The 16,495-nt window shown below is 57.6% G+C and overlaps 1 protein-coding gene across 1 annotated transcript in view; it reads left to right on the top strand.

Moving 5' to 3' along the window:
• COL7A1 (collagen type VII alpha 1 chain) overlaps positions 1-16,495 on the top strand; it is a 96,912-nt gene that overhangs the window by 60,367 nt on the left and 20,050 nt on the right. The window contains exons 81-105 of the mRNA XM_029911193.1: positions 883-918; positions 1,700-1,735; positions 2,262-2,306; positions 3,977-4,009; positions 4,271-4,333; positions 4,477-4,512; positions 4,876-4,956; positions 5,552-5,620; positions 6,317-6,352; positions 6,871-6,912; positions 7,000-7,044; positions 7,189-7,233; positions 7,643-7,678; positions 8,475-8,534; positions 9,673-9,798; positions 10,619-10,690; positions 11,656-11,691; positions 12,706-12,765; positions 13,297-13,341; positions 13,436-13,471; positions 14,022-14,057; positions 14,624-14,680; positions 15,433-15,504; positions 16,192-16,263; positions 16,450-16,485. Of these exons, the coding sequence (XP_029767053.1) occupies positions 883-918; positions 1,700-1,735; positions 2,262-2,306; positions 3,977-4,009; positions 4,271-4,333; positions 4,477-4,512; positions 4,876-4,956; positions 5,552-5,620; positions 6,317-6,352; positions 6,871-6,912; positions 7,000-7,044; positions 7,189-7,233; positions 7,643-7,678; positions 8,475-8,534; positions 9,673-9,798; positions 10,619-10,690; positions 11,656-11,691; positions 12,706-12,765; positions 13,297-13,341; positions 13,436-13,471; positions 14,022-14,057; positions 14,624-14,680; positions 15,433-15,504; positions 16,192-16,263; positions 16,450-16,485 (1,311 nt within the window). The remainder of the gene's footprint in view (positions 1-882; positions 919-1,699; positions 1,736-2,261; positions 2,307-3,976; positions 4,010-4,270; positions 4,334-4,476; positions 4,513-4,875; positions 4,957-5,551; positions 5,621-6,316; positions 6,353-6,870; positions 6,913-6,999; positions 7,045-7,188; positions 7,234-7,642; positions 7,679-8,474; positions 8,535-9,672; positions 9,799-10,618; positions 10,691-11,655; positions 11,692-12,705; positions 12,766-13,296; positions 13,342-13,435; positions 13,472-14,021; positions 14,058-14,623; positions 14,681-15,432; positions 15,505-16,191; positions 16,264-16,449; positions 16,486-16,495) is intronic.

Raw genomic sequence — 16,495 nt, 5'->3', positions numbered from 1 at the left:
CTGCTCGGAGAGGAGTGAGCTGGTCACTTGGGGTTTTCTCAGGAGCCAGAGTCTCTGTGTCGGGGTTTAGCTGAGGTTGTCATTCCCAGCTGTAGAGACAGGGCAGCTCCCGCGAGACATGCCAGCACCCCAGTACACTGCCTGTTCCCCAGTACCACCGCTGGGCTCTCTGGAATGTTTGCGGGACAATTCCCTGGGCCGGCAGGGATTCAGGACACTGAGTGGGCATGGCTGAGACCATCGCTGGCCCACGTGCAGGCGGGTGAGGTGCCCCCAGCACAGGGGGACAGGGTGTGATTCAGGCAGGGAGGAGAGACTAGGGCTCAGCATATGGCTAAGAGCCCCCAAACCAGCTGCCTTTGTTCTGTTTGTCGTGCTGTATCTGTGCTCTCGGTGCCGGGAGGGTTTGGAACAGGTACCCAGTGCTGACTGTGATCGAGCTGGTGGGGGATCCCCAGACAGCCCCCAGTTTGTTCTTGGGAACACGTCCATCTGCATTAACCAGCGGGAGACACTAGCTGTGCAGGAAACCCTCCCGCACAAGGTGCCAGCATCGCTGTTCCAGCCCCTTCACACCCCTGTGAGCAGCATTCCCCACTGCGACATTGTGCTGCCAGCTCACGTGTTGTCGTTTTGTGTCCTTCCCTTCCATCCAGGGCCCGCAGGGCTTTAGAGGGCCTCCCGGCCCAGCTGTAAGTAACCCTTCGTGGTAGGCCTTGGTTCTGGGCCCTGGCTGAGGTTGGCTTCCCCAGCTCTCTATCTATCCTGTGCAGCAGCTCTGTCTTGGCATCATATTGTATAGGAGGCCAGGCCTGAACTGGGGCTGCTTCAGGGGCTGCTGTGGTTTCGCTAATTCTCCGGCTTTGAATTGCCTCTTTGCAGGGTATGCCAGGCTTTCCCGGAGTTCTAGGCCGACCGGTAGGTGATTGCCTTCCCCTCCTGTCTTGCGCCCTTTCTGCATGTAGCAAGTACATCCTTCTCCTGCAGAGTCTGGGGCGTTTCTGCTTTCAGGAGCAGTCTACATTGTAAACTTTTCACAGGGAGGCAGAGATCATGCATCTGGAGGTTAGAGCAGGGACCGGGATTCCAGAGATATGTGTTCTAGTCCTGGTTCTGACTCACAACTTTGGACAAGTCACTTACTCTCTCCTGGCCCTCAGTTTCCCCATCTGTAAAATGGGGCTAGTGACTCTGAAGCTCCTCACAGGTGTAAAGAGCTCAGGGATCCTTGGATAATGGTGCTAGAGCAAGGCCCACAATGACTGACTGTAGCGCACAGCTGGTTAAGAAGTGCTGACAGCACATAAAGTGAGTGGATTAAAATCCTGTCTGTCTGTGCCTGGCCCCTGTTGTAAATCCCGTAAAGCAGGCTGGGTTTGCACTGCTGCCCCTATTGTCCCAGACACAGTGTGACATGCACAACAGCGTGTGGAGAGTATGGGTGCAACCCTGTCGCCCATTGAGTGCGACTTCCCTCCCTCTGCAGGGCCGTGAGAGGGGGCTATGGTATGGTGGCAGGGACACTTCACATGAGGAGAACTCAGAGTCCAGAGCTCAGCCTTTTTTCAAGAATATTGATCCAACCAAAACTCAGTTAAACCCAAAAGCCAGTCGGCCCATCTGACCTCTGCGGTGGCAAGAGGTGATCAGTCTCCCAGAGTCCCCATCCAGCACTGACAACCTCTCTCCTGTCCTGCAGGGCAACCAGGGAGATCCAGGGCCACCAGGCTCAGCTGTAAGTAACACCAGCCTCCTGTACCTTCTGTTGTCCATGGCTGTGCGTGTATCAGAGCCACATCTCCGGTGGCATGGGGGAATCTGCTACTGCCTGAACCTCAACATTCACAGTAGTGTCCAGATGGTTCCTGGAGGCTGAAACCTGCTGGCATGAGATGTCAGCCCAGCACAGAGCTTATGCTGGGAAAGGGGAACAGAAAATGACATCCATTGGAGCTGCCAGAGGCACACAAAGCATTTCCGTTCAGCATTCACCTCCCTGCCAGCCCTCCCCATGGGGCCTGCAAGAGATGATGTCCTGCAGAGCTGGAGGCACAGCCCCCTGTGTTATTAGCAGGGCCAGGGCGATGCGGATCCCTGAGCCCAGGATGTTAAACGGGGCTTTTGTGGGTGCGGCAGATTCCAAGGCAGTGAACCAAACAGGAAGCACGTCAGCGCTGTCCATGCTGTGCTCCAGAACCGGCTCAGTTGCACTGCTGGGCTCTAGCTGTACCCGGGGATAACCATCTCCTCTTTCCTTGCAGGGGCTTGTTGGACCGCCAGGCGCTCAGGGCCCACCTGGAATAAAGGTGCGTCCCAGACAGCAGCTTCTTCCAACCTGCTGGAGGCTGGAACCTCTGGCCAGAGGAAGCTGGAGTCCTACTGCCTTTGCTGGGCTTAGGGACTCCAGGAGGCTGCGTTAGCTGGAGGAAGCACTGCAGATCAATGAATCGATATGGAACCCACAGGCATGGCTCATGCATCCACTGGGGGAGCACCAGGCTCCAGGCAGAGCCGCATGTGGGCTGAGAGAGGGCCATGCATGAGGCTTGGGTGATAGGCACATCCCTGAGCAAGCCAGAGGATGTGGAGCTGCAGAGCATGCAGAACCCTCTGCTGGCTGGAGGGCTTTGCTGCCCCGCTTAGACCCGGGATTGCAAGGGTCCGATTCCAGGTCAAGTACTGCACACCTATGGGTTACACTGTCCCCTGGCCACTGTGGTCCCAGTGTGCGTGAGATGCAGGCTGTGTCCTTAAAAGGTGCCACCTGTTTGGAAGGCCCACATGGCGTTGTCCCATACTATGGAAAGAGTGAGGGGGCGGCTTGCTGGGAGACTGGCTGGAGCCTTTGGGCACCCCATAGCACAGGGGACATGGGGAAGGGGTGACAGCAGGGGAGGCTCCACTTCTCCAGCCAAGTAGGTGAGGGGAGCGTGAGTCACAGTAATGGACCAAATTCACCCCGGGACACGTCCCTGGAGTCAGCGCAGTGAGCCCAGGGCTGAGTGTAGGAAAGGAATGGCAAGAACAAAGTCCATGGAGGGGAAAGAGCAGCAACCCAGGGAGACACTGAGTGTGTCTTTGCAGAGAGCACCCTGGGGGGTACCTGTCCCCATCCGTGGGTGGACGTCTACCCTGCTCTGCCTCACTTAACCACACGCCAGTGCACACTCAGGACCCAGGCTGGTCCTCCTCTGCCAAGCATCCTCAGGCTGCGTTAGCTGTAGGAGGCCTGACGAGCTCCTACCATTGTGGTCTCTGCTTTGGTTAGTTTCCTGGAAATGTTGTTCCAGTGAGCGAGCTGCTGAGTGGGATGAGTCGGGGAGCACTCACTGTAGTAACAGACCCCGTGTGGAGCTGGCGGTGTCAGAGCCCCGAGTGTGAAGCTCTGGCATCTCCTGGGAACTTGGGTCAGCTCAGTTCCCAGTTGCAGCTGGAATCTCCCTTGTGTGGCTGCTGGATCCCTCCTGCAGGTCTGAACAGCTGGAGCTCCCAGGGCTGAAACAGGAATTGGAGAGAGAACAGCACAAATACCACGTTGAACTCTCTCGTACACAGCTCCCAAATCCACCCCTCCTTCCTCCGTAGCCAGGCAGCCAGAACTTTAGGAGAGAACACCGAGCTGCAAAGGGTTAACGGAACAGGCCTGAGCCAGATCTGGTTGGCATTCCTTGGTCTGTCACCAGACCTGTGCCCTGGCACCTGTCTGGCAGGAACAATCCCCGGCACACAATCTCGAAAGGCCCATGAGTATTTGCTGTGGTCAGTCGCTGTAGAAGCTGGTATTGGAGGTCCTGTCTCTGCTGAAGTCTTGTGTAGGCTCCTGAGCTGCCAAGGGCTGGCGTGGCCATCTGAGCGGGGGGTCTGGTTCCTGATGATGTCTGGAGAGGCTGGCTTGAGGCCTCATGGACACCAGCAGCTGGATCTGGGATTGTTGTACCTGCCGTGTGGGGGTTTGTAACAGACTCTCTTATTGCAGGGAGATTCGGGTGAGCCTGGCTCCAGCATTCGGGTGAGTAGCTCTGCCATACCCTGCCATCTGTGCCCGGTGCCTACTCAGGCTGGCTCTGGCCTGAACTTAGGCACTTGCGGGACCTTACCCAGTGGGTACACACCTGCCCTAAAGGGGGTGCTGGGCCCTTTCCTTCGGGGACAGCTGGTGTGTCCTGATTCCGTGACTCTGCCTGGGGGGAGATGCTGTCAGTGTGGGACCCACTATCCTAGGGAGAGGCTTCTCCTGCTCTCTAACACATGCCTCTTTGTTCTATTGCAGGGCTTGCCCGGGCCCCAGGGGAGCGTCGGCCTCCCAGGCCCCTCAGGCCCCTCCGGCCTTGTGGTAAGTAGTTGGTGTGATTTTTCTCTCATCTGGGTCCATCAAGGAGTGGAGTCTGAATGGTCTCTGTGCTGCTGCCCAGGGTGGAAGATTAGCAGTTCCTCCTTCATTGCCTTTGATTCCTGACTGTGTTTGTTTTCCATCAGGGACCGCAGGGCGCCCCAGGATTGCCAGGACCAGTGGTGAGCATTGCTTGTGCACAGTGACCGATAGCCCCCTTGCTGCTATGGGGGGTATGAATTGCCAAATTCCCAACTGGCCTGGCTTTGCTGATGGCCCTTCCAATGTCCTGCCACTGGCCTTTCTTCTCTTGGCAACCTTTGCCTTTGTGTACGCGTCCATTTGGCAAAGCTGGGCCTTCCTTGGCTGAGAGAGCAGGATCCAGGTGGCCCATTGCGCAGCTGATGCTCTTGTTTCCCTTCTCCGAGGCCTGGAAGTGGCGGGAGGCGTCCGATGGAGATGCTAGCTGTGGAGAGGATTGTCAGCAGTGCTGTCTACTTCTCCCTCCCCCTGATAATTCCAGCTGTTCCATTCCCGTTTTCTAGGGCGAGACTGGAAAGCCTGGAGTGCCGGGGAGAGATGGAGTGCCGGGGAAGGAGGGAGAAGCAGGGCTGCCTGGGAAAATGGTATGTCCCACACAGGTGCTGGCAGGGCATGTGCCTCTGCTACAGTGAGCTCCAGTGGGAAGGGGAATGGCAGCATTCTCCAGATACTCGGGTGACGGAGGAGTTAGAAATGCCACAGTCCTGCTGCACTGAGCCTCTCCGGCCTTCCCTCCCATTGTGTGTCTGGCACTGGAGACCATGTGGGTCAGGAGTTGTTCTACGTCTGTCTGTCTGCAGCTGGCTGCCCCAGTGACTCTAGCCCAGTTTGGATGACACGGGAGGTCTCATCAAACCACAAATTCCAGGGGATGTGGCACCGCTAATCGGCACGGAAAGCTTGGCTTTGAATTCAGCCTGGTTTAGATTTTCCATGGCAGCGTGGTGTGTGGAAGAGTACATTGAATTCAACCACTGGGAGTGTGGTATGCAAGAGAGCTAAGTCAGCAGCCGTGTATGATTGGCCAGGTTACCTCCGTGGTGGCCCCACCTCCTGAGAGGGAGCTGGTAGTGGCAGAACAGCCAAGGGTGCCTGGATGGGAGCATGGAGTTGGGGCACAGCAGCACCCATCATGCCCATCTCAGGCCAAGGCTAACAGTTGTGTTGATTGCATGACAGGGTGTGCCAGGACCCACAGGCCCTGCCGGACCTAAAGGAGCGCCAGGGGACGCTGGGCTCCCAGGACAGGTGTGTATGACGTTCTCCTATCTCGCTTGGCTCATTTTCTGAGCCAACTGTGGTAGGTTACTAGCTCCCTTCAGTGGATTTTCCTTCTGAAGATGGGAGTAACTCATCCAAAGCCCAGCCCTGCTGGGTGGGGTGGGCTGAGCTGGCCCCTCTCCTGGGCTGTGGAGTGAGTGTCTCCCTCATGGCCCCTGCCTCTGGGTAATAACTCTCTCTCCCTGCCACCTGGGCCCAGCTCTGATGGAGGCGGGACCCTTCAGACTGCACTGTAAGGTTGCTCTCCTCCCATCTCAGGGTGTGTGGGGTGACCTAGGATTGACCTGTGTGGGTTGGAGGGGGGTCATTACATCCCCTCCCCACCACCAGCCCAACATTCCCTGCTGCAGGAATTCTGAATGCGGGTCCCATACGGGGATGGTGTCGGGGCCTTTAATCACTTTATAGTTCGCCCAGTGAGGAAATGATGACAGTAGCCGGGGTTCAGCTGGGCTGGACAGCCCTTCCACATGGGGGTAGGGAGTTAGTATCCCCCTGCCTAAGCCATGGACCAAGCAACGGTGCTTAGCATTGTGCTCTCTTGCTGTCCTCCTTTGTGTGATTCACTCACTTCCTACCCCGGCCCTTGAAGTGAGAAACCTCCCCCCGTCCCTTGTGTCACTCATCTGTTAAATGTCCATATTTCCCCCTGCCTGTCTCTAGACGATTGTCGGTCCTCCTGGGATGAAAGGCGAGAAGGTAAGAGGCTTGGGGGTTAGCTCAGAAATCTGCACAGAAAGCTTCAGAGGGGGAGTGTGGGGACTGGGAGCCAGGACTCCTGGGTTCTTTTTCCAACTCTGGCCCAGAAATTGTATTAATAATAATGTTGTTAGAGCCCGGTAAAAAACAGAGAGGGAGAGGGTGGTGCTGGAACAGCCTGGAGTGAGTGACCAGCCCTTTGGTGCGGGGCTTTCTCAGTGCCACGCTGCCCATGTGCCTATGTCCGTTCTGATGTCATGAGCTGCATCTGCTCTGGCTTGCCCACTGCCAGCTTCCCCGGTGTCTCTTCAGCCACTCCAGCGTCTGAGCAGGAGCCCAGGGGTCCCAGGCTGCACCAGGAGTGATGGTTTGTGGTGACCAGGATCAGTGGAAGAAGGTAGCCCAGATGTCAGCTCAGGGTGGGGAGGGGGTGGGGAGGCCTGGTGCTCGCTTTGTGGGGATGCAGGGGGCACAGGAGGGATGCCTGACGTGCTGAGCCTTTGTGTGTTGCTGTCTAGGGCGAATCCGGAGGGATTGAAGGGAGCCTGCTGGGTGAACCGGTAAATTGGCCTTTCATGTCCCTTCCCACTGTTGTATCTCAAACTCTGTGCCCAAAGCCAAGCACTAACTCTGCTCTCTACCTGCAGGGTGCCAAGGGCGAGCGAGGCTTACCGGGCCCCAGGGGAGAGAAGGTGAGGAACTTCCCCACACCCCATTTCAGGGAGGGGCTTCCACTCTCTGCTCTTAGTCACCTCCCTGTGATGGCTCATGGTGCCTTTGTGACCTGACCCATTTCACTCCCCATTGGTGAGTCTCACTCTCTTTCTTCCTGCCAGGGGGATCCTGGAAGACAGGGGGAACCCGGAGACCCTGGGGAAGATGTAAGTACCACATAGATGGGGTGCTGGGAATGGCTGGGATCCCCACTGTAGGAATGCTGAGTCCAGACCCAGTGTTAGAGGCTGGGGGAGGCTCTCCCCTGCCCACCTGCTCAACCCCCCATTCAGGTTCTTGTCCTGGGCCCAGCGCTGGAGTATGTGAGTGGTTTTGATTTGTTTCATTGCCCCACCTGAATGGGAAGCCCTGGCCTTTGCCATAGTAAACATCTGAGCACGGGTAGCTCCAGCGTGTCTGAGATCTGGCTCCAGGGGGAAGGCTACCTTGGTGCGTTGTAATCTAGTTCTGAAAAATGGTATACGGCACGTGTGCATGCCCTCAAATGTGTATGTGTGCAGTGAGTGTGCACAGCATGGTTTGTCCTCATTGTTTCCTGTGCTTGTATTTTAACAGGGAGCCAAAGGATCCCCTGGAGTCAAAGGGGAAAAGGTACGTAGCAGCCCCGGTACTTGGGCTCCAGTGTACTGAGCCTAGAACCTCACCGGCACGGCCTGTCAGTCACAGAACAGGATGCATTTAGCAACACTTGGTGGCTCAAACACCCACCTGTCACTTGTTACCTTCCATATTGCACTCGGGCTCATGTCCCTGAGGTGTCTCGCTTGCAGTTTGATTGTCATGTGCTGCTGGCTGAGGAGCAGGGAGGATTGTGGCAGCAGTGAGAAGGGAAGGTCTCTGAGTCAGCATGAGACAGAGAGAGCCCTTGGAAGCCGGAGCAGCCGCCAGCTGTGTGTTCAGGGTTACTGGGACAAGCTGGCCTGCTCTGATTGGTGTTTGGCTGGGTGAAAGGCTGATGTGAATGGGCTAATCAGGGCCCTTCTTGCATTGTTTAACGGTGACTGGGGTGTTCATGGCTGTGGAAATGGCTGTCACAGTGTCTGTGCCTCATTCCTGTCCTGGTGGGACCCCCCCTGGGGCTAAGAGGGGAGTTTATTCTCCAGGGACCACAAGCAGGGCCAGCTGAATGCACCCTGTTCTGTGACTGACAGGGCATGCTGGTGAGGTTCTTGTGATGTGGCCGCTTTCCCACTAGAGACTGACTGAGGCCTGCTAGTGAACAGCCATAGATTGCAACCATGCTCAGTCACCAGCTGGGGCATAGCTTACTGGAGACAGGTCTGTCCCATTCCCATCCACTCCTAACCCCTGTATATCCCTATGTATCCAGGCCTCTGCCCCTCCATGTGGCGTGACTTACCATTTCTATTCCATCTGCACCATTCAGGGTTCGGTTGGCATTGGCCTGCAGGGACCCCCTGGACAAGATGGGCCTCAAGGTTTGAAGGTAACGTCTCCTAAGACTTTGTTAGCACAGAGAACCTCTCCTTAGTCATACGGGGAGTCTGGGAATCAGAACTCCTGGGTTCTCTTCCCGCCTCTGCCTCTGGCTTGCTGAGTGACTTGGGCCAAGCCTCTTCCCTGGCTCTGTGCTTGTCTCCCTGTTTGTATAATGGGTTAATGACACTTGGCCTCTGTTGTTAAACACCTGCTTGGAAGGTGCATATTATTATTATTGTTATCAACTTAAAACATGGAGTGAAACGCCACATGCTGGCCTTGGCACTGCTCCCTGTTCAGCGTTGCTGTCTCTTGCTGTACGGGACCTGCCCAGCCCGCAGACTTACTGCCAAGCCAGGAAATACTGTGAATTTTTACAACACGAGCAAGATGCCCATAATCTCCCCCTTCATGGGAAATTGGTTATTTGGTAGATTCTCGAGGCCCTTTGAGTGAGTCACAGGACAGCTCTAGATGGGGAGGTGGCAGGAGCCACTCTAGAAGCAGGACAGAAAGGGCTGGATGCCCCCCCCCTCCACACCCTGCCTACCCTGCCCCTCACAGCTTCCAGGCTGAGAGAGACTGGTGCTTACAGAGCTCATGTGGCATCAGCACCACTGGTGCTGGACAGCTCCTGCTGGAGGCCCTGAAGAGCTGGGACACTCTACTCCTGGTTCCAAACCAATCCCCCAGCAGAGATCTTCAGCGCCCAGTTACCAATGAAAATTACCCCCCTCTCCCTCCGCCATGCACACCCAGGGAAAGCTACCTACTCCAGTGTTACCGCAGAGCGGGCAAGTGCTGGGATCAGGATATCTCCACTCCAATGCCAGCCATCCTCCATATACAGGCCTGACCCCCTCTCTTCTGTGCTGCCTACTTGTACAGGCCTGAGATCCTTTGCCCTGCTTCTGCCCACCCTCAGCATGTGGGTGTTTGGCTGAGCTCACCTCCATTTCACTCCTCCCCCCGGGGCTGAGTGCTCTGCCCTGCTGGAGTACAGCATTTCCCTCCAGACTGACATTGAAGTCCCCTGAGGAGTGTGCAGCGCCACCCCACTGCTCCTCTGTCAGCAGTCTGGTATCAGGGGAGTCCTTCCCCAGCAGCGGGCTCAGCAGCACTGGCTCCTTCTGTCTCCCCTCCAGGGTGACACTGGCTTACCTGGCCCACCAGGATCCCCGGGCTTGCCAGGCATCGCAGGGACCCCCGGCCAGCCAGGTCTGAGGGCAGAAAATGGACAGCCAGGCCCACCAGGACCTCCAGGAGAGAGGGTAAGAGGTGCAGTTACCATCTGGCCCTGAGCTCTGGCCCATCTCACCCCTGCTAAAGCACAGCCACTTGGACCACACGCCCCAACCGCACATACTGCTCAGCACCAAGGGCCAGTTCAGCAGCACGACTGCCCAGCTCCCCCAGCTTCTGCCCTGGGCCTGGCTCTGGAGGTGCATGCAGGGGAGCCAGATTACAAAGGGAGGCCACTGGGTCCATGAGACGTTCCAGAGCCCTGAGGCTGCCTGTCCATGGACTCCTTGGTGCCGGCAGGCAGGGCCTCCTGCTGTGGGAGTGCAAGGGGTCGATGAAAGAAGCAAGGGAAAAGACCATGAAGGACCTTCCGGCCGCCCCCAGACGAGACTTTTCCCTGCAGCGCTTTCTCCAACCCAATGTGAAGTGTGCTCCAGCAAAGCAGCTTCCATCAGCTCCCTCCTGCGACGTGCAGAGAGTCTGCAGCGCCCCCTCAAAGGGTTAAACGTCCTTTCTCCACTCACTCCTCCCTGGTCGTGTGGTAGTGCCTGCCCGCACTGAACAGGGCTCTCCTTCCTGGCAGGACCCAGGAGTTCACCCCTAGCTGCACAGTCCCCCTCCCACGAGAACACTTGCACTTGCCTCCGCCTGGTGCCCTGAGTGTGAGCTCTGCCATGGGGGAGCTCGGTGAAGAGAGATGCCCCAGGGCCATGGGGCTTGGCCTCTGCCCTGGAGAGGCCTTCACTGTGCTCCCCTTACAGCGAAGGCCATTCCTGGGCCCTCACTAGCTGTGAAGTGGGACCTCACCGTGGCCAAGGCTTCTCTTGATTGATGTATTTTTCCTGCTAGGGTTTGATTGGCTTCCCTGGAAGAGACGGCACCTCTGGCTCACCAGGGCCGCCGGGGCCCCCAGGGCCAGCGGTGAGTGTTGGGCATCTGGGGCCAAGAGTGCTGGGTGTGTAGCCAGGAGGAGGAAGATGGTTTCAAGGGGGTGCAGCTATTGCTCCCCCTAACTCAGCCTCTCCCTGTGTCTCTCAGTAGGTGCCCTGCACAGCCTCGGGGAGGGAGAACTGGGCAGGGTGCTGGAAAGAGCCTGCTGCCCTGACAAGAGAAGTCAAACTGCCAAGCTCTCTGGGGAGCAAACGAACAGTGCAGGGGGTGACAGGCAGCTGCCCTGGGCCAGGAAAGAGGCCATTAAAACCCAAGTCAACGCCACTTTGCACAGCTCCAAAGGGAGGGATTTCAAAGGTCAAGTGCCCAAAAGCAGGCGGGCTGGGTGTCTAACGCACTTGGGCCATTGCCACAGCAGGGGCACGTTGTCTGCTTGCACACACAGCTGTGACTCTTGCTCATCACTGGCACACACAGTCCCAAGGATTGTGTGAGATCTTCCAGCCCCCACCCCCAAGCATGGGGTTCACCTTTGGGTGACAGAAAAATCTCTTGCTTATGCCAGTGCAGGCACCCTTAGAGGTTTCCCTGTGGACTGGAGCCAGAGCAGCTTTGCATCCAGATTCAGAGCTGGGTGAGAGGCTTACATGAGTATCATTGAACTACTCCCTTGAGTGGGTTGGGGTCGGGGAGGGATGGCTGGACAGATGAATATCTGCATTTCTTCAACTAAAACTCCCTCCGCCTGCTTGTTCGCTTGTGTTACCCCCCTGTTGCCACTAGTGCTGCCCAAGGCCAGACAAATGAAAGGGAAGCGAGGTGAGTAGTACGAGTGACATGGCCGAGGTCTGACCCCTCTCCCTGGTGTAATTGTGGTTGGCACCTGGACCAGGGCAGCACTGATCTCTGTATCCTGTGATATAGTAAACCCCCGGGGATCGCTTCAGAGGCCCCCAGGCTGGGCCTGGTACACTGATCTGTCTCTCTGGTTTCAGGGGGCACAAGGCGTCCCAGGACTGAAGGGTGACAAGGTAGGCTCTGGTTTCACCCTTTTTGCACCAGCCTCCTGCGGCTCCTGGAGTGGGGGAGAAGAGCATGTATTCTCCAAGGGCCCCAGCTAGAGTGTTTTTTTTCTTTTTTCTTGCTTGGTGGATGTTCCGTGTTGCCTTCGAATAACACCTGTCTCCTTTGGGGGATGGGTCACCGGAGGAACCCAGACTTTTCTCTCCCAGTGTGGCTTCGGGGCTAGTGATGTTGATAGACAGAGGTACAGGGACATCTCAGAGCTACCTACAGGTGGAGCCCTTGGGGTCAAGTGCATCTCTGACCCATTTGCAAAGGCCGCTCTTTTCCCTTCCTCTTGCCTCTGGTGCAGTCGCTTGTCTCTGAAGAAGCCTGTTGTGGGGAGTGACCGTGGAGCCAGGCCCCATAGGTTGATTCTGGGGCTGGCAATGCTGTTACAGTACAGGTACCGAGGAGCAAGTGAGCTCCTGCCCTGTTCGAGGGCATGTGCAAGCAGAGCCAGGCAGCCAACAGACAGCAGCACCCCTGGGGTGCAGGTGACATGAGGATCCTGCCCCCTACATGGAAACCTCTGAGCACCAAGGGAGCAGCGAGGAGAGGCCATGGCTTTCCGGCTTTGCCACCTGTCTAGTTGTCAAGCCATGCAATCTCATGTATGTGCAGGGTAGGGTTGCCAGTTTGGGTTGGATGTATTCCTGGAGGTTTTATCACATGACATAATCTTTAATTAAAGATTAATCTTTATTTCCTGGAGACTCCCGGCCAATCCTGGAGGGTTGGCAACCCTAGTGCAGGGCAGTGTCCCATGGAGCATGATGCTAGAGATTCCCAGAGCTGGGACAAAGTGAGCAGCAGAGGGCGTGGAAAGGGGCAGCCAGTGGCTGGATCCAGCAGGGCCCGGGTAGTGCCCGACTCAGGCAGCTTGGGCAAGATGTGCAGGATTGCCGTTTACCTCGGTTCATTCAGAGAATGCTGCCATTAGCTACAGGGTCACTAACACTCTCTGTCTCTCTGCCCTGTAGGGGAACGTGGGGGTTGGACAGCCGGGCCCTAGAGGCGAGCGAGGAGACCCAGGGTCACGGGTACGTATCTCCCCTATTGCCTCCCCCAGCTGTGAGTGCAGACCCTGCTAACCCACCCCTCTCCCCAGTACAGCACATCGATCCCGCTGGGCCAGAAAGGCTTTCCAGCCTGCAGTACAGCGTTGGGGAGCATGGCATGTGCCCCTCTGCGGCACTGGGGACTCTACCAGGCCTTGTGGCTTTGGGATACTGGCACGGCTCTGCATGGGCAGGGGGTATGTGGAGCAGTCTTGGAGATTAGAGATGGAGAAGACACATTCGGACCTTTCGAGCCCATCTCCCTGAGGAGAGCCCCTCCTTGGCACACACCCTGGCTGGGGCTGAGGAAAGCCCACAAGTGGGTACCCTGGAGGCATTGCGTGCCCAGGACCCTCCCCAAGGCCAACGTCACTGCCCAGGGGCTTTGCCTCTCACCCCCCTCACCATGGATCAGGATGGCAGGATATGGAATTGACCCACGGTGCCCTCGGGGCCCAGCTGTCCTGTCCCCGGCCCTGTGCTCTGTCTCACTGTCCTTTTCCTCCTCGGCAGGGTGAAGACGGGCGCCCAGGGCTGGAGGGAGATCGTGGGCCTGCGGTAAATACCTTCCCCCTCCCCTTGCCTTGCCCTTTAACCAGGGGTTGGGATTGGCTCCCGCTCGCCAGTGACTCCCCTTCTCTTTTCCCTTTAGGGGCCTCCCGGAAACCGAGGGGAGCGTGGCGACAAAGTAAGCAACCTACTGGTGGGGGGGGGCGGGGGAGGGGAGTCTTCTCCCACCTCCCCCTCCATCAGGCCGCTATTGAAGTACAAGTACCTGCCCATGGGGTACAATCCCACTCTGATGGGGTGGGGTCAGGGTATTGCCCAGAGCTGTCCCTGAATTTCACCCCCCAGCCTGCTTGGGCTGCTGCCTGACCAGGGCTGTCTCCTCTCCAGGGGAGCTCATGGCTTGTTCTCCCTCTTGCTCTCATTTCTCCCAGTTCTAATAAAGTCAGGTGTGAACCCGTTTCCCTCTGATCCTGCGCCCCCCACTCATCCCTCTCAGGACCCCATGAACTTCCCTAGGTTTGGGGTCCCCTAGGCTCTTGGGGCTCCTTCCAATCACTCTCCTCCCCTCTGAGTGTCACGGTTCTGGCTGGTCTCTTTGCTGCTCTGAGGGAGGCCCTCGGGTTTGGTAGTGGCCTGACGGGCTGTAGTGGGAATGGGGCCTGACAGTCGTGAGACCCACGTGCTTCTGTGCGAGGCATGTTTCTCACCCACGCTCTCTTCCCTTCTAGGGAGACTTTGGAGCTATGGGGCCCAAAGGAGACAAGGTGAGTTCCCTATTTACCCGCTGCTAGGGGCTCATTGGCTGACCACGAGCCCCAACTGCCACACCAGAAAGGCCTATTTGCCTTCAGACCTGGGAGTGTCTGGGCCACAGTCCCCAAAGGAAGGTGGGAGAGTAATTCTGCACTGGCACAGAGCGTTTCCATCTGCCACCTGCACACCAGGCGCTTGTGCCCAATTGCAAGCTCACCAAATGCTGCCACAGCACGTCCACCCCACGTGAACCTTTCCAGTGCTAGTGGCCAGCTTTGGCTATGCCCCGACTGGACACTCCTCAGCCCTGGGGCTGCTCCAGTAACTTCTGCCTGTGTCCCTGGGTGGCAGCCCCCAGGGTTCTTGCCACTGGGCTGTATAATCCTTGGACCTGCCCTTGCTGCGGTGAGACCCCCGGCGGGGTGGGAAGCTGGACTCTTGACTGGCTTGATGGCCAGCAGATGGTCCTTGGGCACATGACCCTGTTTAAACCCATAGGATTGCAAACTGAAGCATGGGTCAGTGGTTTATTTTGAGCTCTCATTGGCTGCTGTGTGTTTTTTTCCCCCGTGTGCAGGGTGATACCGTCATTGTGGAGGGGCCGGCTGGAGTCCGGGGGAGCAAGGGGGAGCCGGTAAGAGCCCTACCCCATAGAGCAGAGGTTTCAAACTGTTGGGTGCACCCCTAGGGGGGTGTGGAGGAACGTTTGGGAGGGTGAGCATCGACACCAGGCCAGCCCTGCACAGTGGGGCTCAAGCCAGCCCCACACCATCTCCACCCCCTGACTCACCTCAGCGGGTCACCCAGCCTGCAGGTCAGTGTCAACATCCACTGTGGCTGCGCTGATTTCTGCTCCAAGCAGCCTCTGCGCCCAGTGCTGGCTCCGCCCCCAGAGACCATCACGCGCGCCTTCCCCCACCCTGAAAACCCTAGTGGGGAGGGGCATATATTGTGTCTATTTTTGTCTGGGTTGGCAACCAAAAATTATAACTCAAAATGGGGGGGGGGGCTCGGCTCAGAAAGTTTGAAAACCGCTGCAAGGGCCCGTTGCCCAGGGGCCAGAGTGGGCTGCTCCCAGGATGCTTTGAGATTTATCAGCCTGGAGGTGTTTCCTGCTATTGAGCCTGTAGCTGCTAGGTCCGCCCCGCCCGCGACCCCCTCTTGCCTTGGGGTTCACACCCCAGATCTCATCAGACACTTCTCCTGTGTATCCCCTCACCCCAGTCCCCACGTCCCTTTAGCCAGACAGACCAGACTCCACCCCAGGAATCTCCCCTCCAGTCCCAATTCGTGCCTTGCTCTTCTCTGAATCCCAGCCCATGGGTCATCCTCCTTGTGCTGTCAGGGGACTGACACTCTGCACCCTCCGCTCTTTCCCCTGCCCAGGGAGACCGCGGTCTGAAGGGGATGGAAGGGGAAAAAGGCGACAAGGGTGACCCGGGCCTCCCAGGAGAGAAGGTACGTGAGTGAGCAGCTGGAGGACAGGCAGGTGGGTATGGGAGCATGCCTGTCTGAAAGCTGTCCCAGAGGCTTGGGAGAAGCCCCAGAGCACTGGAGGCTTGGCAGGACCGAGAGCAGGTGCTGTGATGACTGGGCACTGTGGAGCACAGCCAGCCCAAACAGCTAGATGCTTTGTGCCCTTTGCTTGCTGTGAGCGCAGCCATTGAGAGAGGAGGGGCTTTAGGCTGGCGTCAGTGGGAGCTGCAGGGCCCGGTTATGGAACAGAGACCGGCAAGGAGGAGGATGAGAGAGGGGCGGGTCACTGGATACTGCAGGGGAACAGGCCGAGATTTGATGGAACAGGCTCAGTCCCAGCATGCGTTATACTCTGCTGATGGCTCAGGGGCACCCCGTCCTGGCCAGCGCCAGTCCCCCTATGCCACTGGCAGTGGTGGGGGTGCTCAGCAGAGAGTGGCCCCTGGACACCTCCTTTCCCGGAGGTGCATCAGTCTGACGTGGAGGGGAGTTGGCTAGTGAGTCACTGCCGTGGGGGAAGCAAATCAGGGACACTTTGTTTCTCTCATTTGGGGAACTTTTGTTAGAACCTAATATAATTTCAGAGGCTGGTTCTGTCCCTCCAGCTGCCTGCTGGGAGCAGGGGGTGCTTTCCTCAGGCTGTGCACTGATGTGTGCTTTCACCCGCAGGGAGGAAGGGGCGAGCAAGGGGAGAAGGGCTCCACAGGCTTCCCAGGAGCACGCGGCCCCGGAGGGCAGAAGGTAAGAATAGCCACAGGTGCGCCCAGCCCTGCACGTGCCATTCGTGCTCAGATGTAGGTGTGCCCGCAGGTGCGTGTGCACACAGGCCTGCTAGACCATCTGCTGTCCCGATCCTGGCATGTACTTGCGGGCATCACTCCGGCACCAAGCCCCTCCGGCCCTGACCCAGTGTCTTTTCCTTTCCAGGGTGAAGTTGGCGAATCGGGAGACCCCGGAGAGTCGGTGAGGAACT

This window comes from Terrapene carolina, unplaced genomic scaffold (assembly GCF_002925995.2).
Source record: "Terrapene carolina triunguis isolate 2854851 unplaced genomic scaffold, T_m_triunguis-2.0 Scaffold89, whole genome shotgun sequence".
Taxonomy (NCBI): Eukaryota; Metazoa; Chordata; order Testudines; family Emydidae; genus Terrapene; species Terrapene triunguis.
This window is presented reverse-complemented; position numbering and strand designations above follow the sequence as displayed.